Genomic DNA, 9,582 nt, shown 5'->3' on the forward strand with positions numbered 1-9,582 from the left:
GAGATTGAGAGAATCGACATTAAGGGCGATATCTTGGTAACGGAGGCCCTTGGAAGTGCCTCTGGGGGTGTTGCGGAGGAACCCCGGAAATTCGGTGTCGAACGAGACGATCGGAAAACGGCAGAGACACCGATCGACGGAGGGAAGGGGAAAGGTGGGTGCAAAGGAGAGAACGGGAGTGGGGTCGGAAGGGGTGAGGAAGAAGATGCCCAAATTTTTTTATTTATTTAATTTTTTTAGTTTTTATTATTTTATTTTTTAATATGCACGTGTCATCATGTCATTGTCCACGTGGATAACACATCATTAGTTAACAGTAAATTTAAAGGCAACCTTAATGAATGTATAAAATTGTTCCAAAATTATAACTTTATGTACCACTCTGAGATGAAAAAAACTTTATTTACCAAATATTGAAAACAAAAAAACTTTAAGATAATAAACTAATATTAATCCTAAAAAACTACTAAAGGAAAGGGTGAAAGAAAAAATTATTAGTTTGTGCTGTTCTCATGGTAATAGTGGTTTTTGTATTGTACGATCATGTGTTACATTTTATGCATTATTATGTGGATGAATGAATAAGTTAATTACATCGCATGTCATAGGGTGAATATTACATTAAAAAATTCTTCATTCTTGTTATTCGTCAAATTAATGGTTGTGCATTTGTATGAGGACCTAGATCTGTTGAGGATGCAGATCTTCACTCGTTGAAGGCCATCCCTATCTATCTACTACTACTCTTTGGAAAATAATTGACTACAGATGATTGTACAAAAAAATAATTAATATTATCTGAACAGCTCACCATGCATGTTCAGTAAAGTAAAGCGGATTTGTTTATTCATTGTCTAGTTCAAACTTGGGGAGCATTTTCTCATTCTTGCGGTGATCAGAATAATGTGATTTAAGTCCAGTTAAACATGCTTAATTATGCATTTAAGCATCTTTTATTTATTTGCTTTCATTATTTTTTCCTTCTTAATGTGTTGTTATTGTTTGGAACAACAAGTAAGACAAATCTAGCCAGTTAGCATTCACCGCATCACCGCATAATGAAAGATTATTCATATTTGGAAATGAATAATTAATTAAAAAACTGTATTATTAAGGCAAATGGGCACTTAATATTTGTATCTTAAACCTTCCGAGTCGGATATTCGAGTAAATTAGTTAAAAAGCTATGCAAAATGTGAATGTGACAGACTACGTAGTAAAGTTTGGGTTAAGAGAGAGAGAGAGAGAGAGAGAGAGTATTTCGCAGCCGGCTGGTCCCTATGTACGGGAAGAATCATAGAAAGTTAGGTAACTACACACATTTTTCAAAGATGTCGATCATGAAAAATATTTGATAACAAATTCAGGGAGGACATACTGCTTAAATTATTAACCTAGAAATAAAGTTCGATCTCTTGCTTTAACTTTTCTGCTACGTAGTCTTATTGCATTAAACAAAGCCTTATTAAAGTAAAGATGGTCACACCCTTAGCCCTTTAGGTGATACGTTCAGGGAAATGGTTAATGTTTTTACAAGCTCTTGTTTATTTTTATTTTTTAATATTTTCAGATATTTTTACAATCTTTTACTGCGCAGTAATAGAGTGTAAAAATCATATCTATGTATTTATTTATTATTAACTATGTTTACAATGAACCTTCTATTCCATGAAACAAGATATAAAAATAAAAATAAAAAGGAGAAGGGCATAAATTAACAAAATTCGGTCAAAGGCCGCATTGGTCCAAACATTAATTGATAATCTATGACAAATAGTCTGGCCCCATTAGCATTATTTTAACAGTAATATTGTTTTTTTACTAAGATAATTAATAATTGCCAAGTGAAATTTGGCATGAGTACCATTGTGAAGGGTAAAAACCAAAGCTATATAAAGGGTGAGGAGGCTTAGCTTCAGAGGCAGACAACCAAAAACCCATTCTTAACGAAGGATGGGAAAAATGGTGCCTTCACAAGTGACCTCTCTTGTGGTCACTCTCCTAGTGGCAATAGTCTCTCTCACATTGCCTTCAGAAACTTCAGCTAACTACCCTTACACCTCTCCACCACCACCGGCCTCTCCTCCCTACCATTACAAGTCACCACCGCCTCCTTCTCCTTCTCCTCCAGTGCACTACTCACCACCTAAGCATCCCTACCACCCTAAGTCACCACCACCTCCTGTGTACGCACCACCTAAGCATCCCTACCACCCTAAGTCACCACCACCTCCTGTGTACCCACCACCTAAGCATCCCTACCACCCCAAGTCACCACCACCATCACCAAAGCCTTACCACTACAAATCCCCACCACCACCTCCTGCTCCAGTGCACTCACCACCCCCACCTAAGGAGCCATACCACTACAAGTCCCCACCACCACCACCCAAGAAGCCCTACCACTACAAATCTCCCCCACCACCTCCTCCTCCAGTTCACTCACCACCACCACCCAAGGAGCCTTACCACTACAAATCTCCACCACCACCACCCAAGAAACCTTACTATTACAAGTCTCCTCCACCACCACCAAAGAAGCCTTACCACTACATGTCTCCTCCCCCACCGGTGTACTCACCACCTCCACCAGTGCACTCACACCCACCACCAAAAAAGCCTTACCATTACAAATCTCCTCCCCCGCCAGAATATTCACCAGCTCCACCAGTGCACTCAACCCCACCACCAAAGAAGCCCTACCATTACAAATCCCCACCACCACCACCACCACACAAGAAGCCTTATTACCCTGTTCACTCACCACCTCCACCTAAGAAGCCTTACCACTACAAATCCCCACCACCACCTTCTCCTACTCCTCCTAAATACTCACCACCTAAGCACCCCTACCACTACAAGTCTCCACCACCACCACCAAAGAAGCCTTACCATTACAAGTCCCCACCACCTCCTTCTCCTACTCCCCCTAAATACTCACCACCTAAGCACCCCTACCACTACAAGTCACCACCACCACCACCCAAGAAGCCTTACCACTACAAGTCTCCACCACCACCACCTCCTCCAGTTCCCACACCATCTCCACCCAAGAAACCTTACCACTACAAGTCTCCCCCACCACCCCCTCCAGTCTACAAGTCTCCTCCACCACCAGTTTACTCACCACCACCACCACCTAAGAAACCTTACAAGCCACCAACTCCTCCAGCAGTTCACCCACCACACGGTTACATCTATTCCTCACCCCCACCTCCTCACCACTACTAGATATTGAAAGTTTAATTGCATCAAGCTGGTAAGCTTCTCCATTCTATGCTATTATTCATTAATTAGTTAGTACTACTGTTGTCAATTTGGAAATCACCATACAACCAAATGCACACTCTGACGAAATAACATATAAATTCTAATTGAATAGTCTTTATTTCCATTTTTGGCTAATAATCCTTATTAGCATATGGATAATGTATTTCCAACATATCGTTATTAACTTATTACTCAATTAATATTTCTTTTTCTTTAAATTCAGTAGCCGTGTGTAACAAATAGACCAATGGCAGAGACCCAACAAATAACAATAATATGTCTTTGCAGGTAAGGGAAGAAGAAAGGTCAGAATAAAGAGGGGCTGTTGAAGTCGAACAGCGCGCCTTATTACCACACAAAGAAGAAGAGAGAGAAAAAAACGAGTCTCCACGCAGCTGCTGATGTGACGTGTTTTATGTATGCGATATTCGATAGAGGTTCATATTTTCCTTGGAATATTAGACAGTTGTAGGGCACTCATGTTCCATGTATTTTATTTCCTGTTTCTCAAAAGAGATGGTATATGTATGTTGTTTGTTTCAACCTTCTAATGGAGAGGTGATCATCATAATAATAAAATAAATACATTCCCCAAATTTTACTTAATTTCTCATATATCTGATATGTTTTACTCTCTTAATTAAAGTTCCTAATAATGTTATAAAAACCACGTATATCACATTGGTGTACCATTTATTCTCACAAGTAATGTCACGTCAATTAATGAGTTTATCTCATTGAATAGTAATTGACTTGCTTACATTATATGGTAATAATGTGGTGTAAATATGTCGCATCGTCCTTAACATCACTCTAAATTTCTTGGTAATAATATATGCGAGCAGTGTTAACAAATCAAAGGATGAGAAAGAAGAAAAACTATTTGCAAATTCTTATTCTTAATATTTCATAAACACAAAATAAAGAAGACTATGAATTGTTCAAATGCATACTAAGTGATCTATTTTGGCAAATCATCTTAGTATTGTATTATTTTCTTCAATTAAGTGATCTATTTTTTTTCAATTTGTTTTCCATATTTCATGGCTTAAATTTGTGATTACTTTTTCAACATAAATGTCAAATACTTTTTCTAAAAGTTAATGTTGTCTATTATTTATCCGTTGCTGGGAAAAAAAGTTAAAGTGGTAATCTTATTGATAAAACTTAGTTCACTACACTATATATACAATTGTCTTCCGGTAGACCATCATGGATAAAAAATCAAAAGGATTATCGAAACCCCAAAAAATTCTCACTAGTAGAAAGATTGTTCAAATTCTACAATGAACCACAAGAAGTCTAACTCACTTGGTCATTGCTGATTGACTATCATTACTAGGTTAAAGCAACATTTTAAGTTTTAACCTAAATAGGATCTCAACAAGCTAGGGTTTGAGATTAGTGTTTTAGGTGACGACAGAGCTCTTTCCTTTCTTTATGTTATCCAAACTCTTTTTCTTTTTTCATTTTTATCAAGAAACTGTAGGTCTCAATCAAATTTATGGATTATGGATTTTAGTTATGTATTCTTAGTGTGGAAATTTGACTATAAAATACGTTGACACTTGTCCTTTAAACTAATGCAACCGAACAAACTTGTAGTTAACAATTTTATTAAGAGAGATTATATTCACACACTTCAAATTACTTATGTCACACCTTTCTAATTTTTTAATATTTTCTACACACCACTAACACTTGAAAGAAAAAATATTAAAAAAATTAAAAGAGTGTGGGGCAAGTAATTTGGGGTGTGTGAATATAATCTCTCTTTCATTAAATCATAACATGGTGGAGTGAGTAAGTGATGAGGAAAGACAATTACGTCGCTCATATGCAAATGAGTGGACAAACCTTCCAATGGATGCAACGGTGGTCATGAATTATGATTGTGTGTAGGGTTTCGAGTTACCGACGTTGACTGTCATGCAAATTGAGTACGTAGCCACTTACACTTAATGGCAGAGGTCGATGATTTGCGCTACGGAAAATGGTTTGATTTGCTTATACCAATTACCAAACAAAGCAAATATATTCGTCCTTTTGGTTTGGTTGTCAACTGTCAAGTATGCGTTAGAATTTTTTAATTTGGGTTAAATAAAATAAAAAAACAATACTCAAAACTTTTTGGGGATGAGATCTGAGAAATTTAATTTTTTCCCTTCATATATTAGGGATGAAAGTTGACTTAATCACACACAATGGATCATACCAACAATAATTTAGTATCGAATTCATCATTCATGAAAATCATATTTGAGCCTAAATAAAAATAAGCATGTTATGGGGTCAATCTACTTTTATTTACAGAAAGTTGCACGACTCAGGCCCACCAACTTCAAAGCCTAATTCAAGATCATATCACAAAGCTTGGGCGACCTTTTTGTCCCCCTCCTAGCTATTCGAGGGCTTGGGTAGATCTCTCTATGAAGTGCGTCCACCACGCAGATGACCAGACCCGGGAATATCTCGCCTCCTTAAATGTTGATGTACGCATCATCTAACATGCTAATGTCACCATTGCAATTATGAAAACGGCCATGAAATACAGTTTAAGGCCACCAACCAGAAATTATAGTCAATGTCAACTCACCGATCTACCCATGCTCCATCTTAGCCATGAGATCGAGGTTGCTCTTGCTTCATTGCCTATAAATAGAGTGGGAAACCTTCAAACTTAGGACCTTCGTCTGATCCAATCTCTACAATTATATAAAACCTCGATTGATTCTTCAATCAACCCAACTTCTTTCAAAGTACAATCCAATTGCTCTTCAACTACAATCACAAAGCCTTCGTTAAAAGCAAACATTGCCTATGTCCCTGAGATCTTAAACTTTTACAGCTTTTCCAACCCGTGGTATGATTCGGTTGATGTGTCAATCCAACCACCCTGATTTCCTCTTAGAGGCACATGTTTTGGACTAAGTCCAATTTGATACCAGAGACCTCAGTGGACTCCTCTAGCATTATCTATCCCTTCATGGCCTAAATCTTGTAAGAGTTTTTACAGCTTTCTTTACAATTTTACTCAATTTTCATTTCAAGTCATGTAGCTCGGCCCATCGGCCAAGATTTTACTTTTATATAATGCTTGTAATGTTGACTTCATTATGAAATAATTACATTTTGTTCATCACATTATTTTCCATTTTCCTTTTTCATGTTTTAGGCAAAAACACAAAAAAGTTACATTGAATTTTAAGTCCTCATTCACTCAAGGCATAGAAAAAAACTTAAACGAACTAGCGTCTCATTCAATGCACAACAATTGGTTAAGAAGTCAGATCTTTGCGCAACTTTCACACACATCCAAATACAAAGATTGTCTGTTGACAGCCTCCAACAATAGCACACCCATTCTCTCATTTTCTCGAGCCACCTCGTGACATTGATATAAAAAATAACACTCGGGGAAAATAAAAGTTACAGTAGTAGTGAAAGAAATTTAGTTGTTGTAATAACTGAATTTTGAAGGGCATATTAAGTAATAAAAATTATGAGCAGATAGTATTTGCCCCATTTGGCCTAGTGTCGACCAAAAATGTACCTTCACCTAGAAAAGGATTGTAGAAAGTGAAGTTAGTTCAATAATTGTCCTCTTTTTTGTTTTCTTTTTCGATATTTTAAGTGCTATATTGAGACTTTGGGGGCTTTTTTTTCCCAAAGCTCTGGCCTATTCCGCGAAGAACTGAGATTGAATGGAGACTTTATCATTCTCACTAATATTATAAGAAAAATTGCACAATACCATTGTATTATTAATTTGAGACAATGGTATTAATTATAGACATTACAATAGTGTCAAGAATAATGCAAATAACTCATTCTCCTTTGTTTATTAGGTCGAATTTCACTAGCTACAAATAAGTTTAGCGGGGTGTAAGGATGGAGACTTTATCATTCTCACTTATAAATCATCATATATTTAGGTGTGGGGTAAGGGGTTGGGGTAGATTAGGTCCCAGGTTCGAGGCCTGGTGGGGTGGGGTGGGGTTGAAAAAAAAAATCATATATTTAGGTGTGGGTTTGGAAGGTAGACTTGATTCCGCGGTGTTTTGAGGAGGAGGAGGGCAATCTTATTCTTGGTTTACCAATAAGTTTAGCAGGGTGTAAGGATAGAGTCATATGGCACTATTCAAGAAAAGTTGCAAAACCACTAAAACTTTATTTTAAGAGTCAAATCTACTAAATTCTTCTCCAAGAGACTTGATAAAGGACTCTATATAATAGCAAGTTGCTCTTTAAATTTATAAGTAATGCCTAATGGGGCTTTTAAGAAAATATTAATATTTAAAAAAAAAGTATTAATTTTTGTTTTAGACATTGTATAAGGAAAATGATAAGCATACATCCTTTTTAGCCTCGATCAACACTTATATTTAATCTTGTTCATTATTTTTGTTTGATTTATACAATGCGATGGTCAAAAAAATAAATAAAAAATATGTTTGAGAAGTTAAAAATGATGTGTGAAAATCACCTGCCAATAAACAAATCTATTATTAAAACTAATACAAACTTTAAAACTAAAACTCATGATCAATTAAGAAACGCTCAAGTCAAATTCATAATAGCCATAAAACATAAAACACCTAAATTTACTATGCCAATTCAATCAACAATCGTATTATAAATATGTTAAATCCTTACATGAATGGAATTGTTAGCCCATCAATCCAAGTAATTGAATGATCTTTGGAGATTTACTTAAGAGCAGTATTAATATGAATTATGAACTTATGAGAGAGAAATAATCTATTATTCTTTTCTCTATTAGGCTATATTATATTTATTTTGTTATTGAAGAAATTATATATTGTATAATATTTCCATGGGGTGCAAAAACATCGGGGCGCCTTTTTTTAGTTGGGGACCTTGTGCAATGTCTTATATTCCTCCCCTTCAATCCGGCACTGACAGGAAGGGAGAGAACGATTTAAAAAATGAACGGGTTGAATTTGAATTGATAATAATTAGTAAATTATTTAAACTTTGTTAAATAGAAAATATTGTTGAAAATGAAAAGTTAAACTGAGTAATTAAAATAGTTTTTTTGACACTTTTCACTTGCTTGTTTAACAAAAATTTAGAGCTTGTCTTTGAGATACTCTTACTCCTTTATTTAAAGGACTCGGCTTTTCTATTATAGCTGTCGTATTCAATATTGTTGCAATTAATGAACTTAAATCATTTCGTTATGACCAAATTAAGATAATCATGGACATGTAGATTAGGTAGCTAATTCTGATTTTGACTCGATCACATCAAGGTTATCGTAATTAATGTCGGTTAATTTAATATGCGTCTCTGATCTGATTACATTACCATGGTACGTAAACATGTGTATCCATCTGCAAGACTCAAGATTTATAATTTTGTTTTGTTTACTGTTTTTACGAAGATATTTATGATTTGATTTTATAATAAATTTTTTTTTAAAAAAAAAATCAGAGCAAAACTGCATCATGGCCAACAATCCAGCCAGATTCAGTTCAACTATAATTTTGGCCAATTTTTCAAAGCTGATGGATGTTAGTAGATTTGTGTGGGGAACACTGAAAAGGCTAGATTATGAAATACCAGAAAAGTATTGACATTTCAATTGCTTAAACCAACCATGATGAAGAGTTCTATGAATTATTTTTCAAAATTTGATTAAATTGTGTCATCCAGATTAACGAACATTGTTTCATTGAAATTAGTTCATCAAGATTGCGTAACTGGGATAGCTTTCACACTGTATTAACATACAAAGAGGCTCTACTTCGTTAGAGTGTTCAAACTGTACACGTAATTTGACTGCCGTACACATTTTTCTTATATCTCTCCAATCAACTTTATTTTTCCTTTTGAATAAATTAAAGATAAAGAAAGAAAACCATTTTGCCTTAAATGGCAAGAGATTGATGAAAATCTACTCTAAAGAAGGGACAGGATATATATAAATTAAAATTCATCATGTACAAAGTAAGCGTAGGACATTTTCATCATTTTACTTTGTCGTGCCCATAATTCTTTGCTCTATATATTTTATCTTTGTTGGTGGTCGATGCTTTGGTTGGCTGTCAATTGCGACGGACTGTCGTAAAAATTGTCGGCAACCAACCATGTGTTCTTGCATGCCCGATGTTCTCGCCACCTCACGTGGAAATTTCCAATGGAATGGAGGGCCAAATTTCAGTTTTTATATCAATTTGTTTATGTTAAAATTTTCTTGTAATATAAGTCAATGGTTGAATTTGCAGTAGAAACAAACAAAATATGTGGACGAATTTGATAAAGTACAAGAAAAAAAAAACTGCAACT

General features: G+C 35.4%; 1 protein-coding gene across 2 annotated transcripts; it reads left to right on the plus strand.

Moving 5' to 3' along the window:
- The first annotated feature begins 1,953 nt into the window (after positions 1 to 1,953).
- On the plus strand, positions 1,954 to 3,866 carry LOC103441585 (extensin-3). Of its 2 annotated transcripts, XM_070806723.1 has the most exons (3): positions 1,954 to 2,197; positions 2,249 to 3,259; positions 3,559 to 3,866. In XM_070806723.1, exons 1-2 carry the CDS (start codon positions 1,954 to 1,956, stop codon positions 3,229 to 3,231), a joined length of 1,227 nt encoding a protein of 408 aa, XP_070662824.1. In that variant the 3' UTR covers positions 3,232 to 3,259; positions 3,559 to 3,866. The 2 variants fall into 2 exon arrangements, with proteins under 2 accessions (XP_070662824.1, XP_070662823.1); XM_070806722.1 differs by having other exon boundaries at positions 1,954 to 3,259.
- Positions 3,867 to 9,582: the final 5,716 nt, after the last annotated feature.

This window comes from Malus domestica, chromosome 10 (genome assembly GCF_042453785.1).
Source record: "Malus domestica chromosome 10, GDT2T_hap1".
Classification (NCBI taxonomy): domain Eukaryota; kingdom Viridiplantae; phylum Streptophyta; class Magnoliopsida; order Rosales; family Rosaceae; genus Malus; species Malus domestica.

Excerpts from the sequence above, each read along its gene's own strand:
- LOC103441585 (XM_070806722.1), top strand. The coding sequence starts at position 1,954 with ATGGGAAAAATGGTGCCTTCACAAGTGACCTCTCTTGTGGTCACTCTC.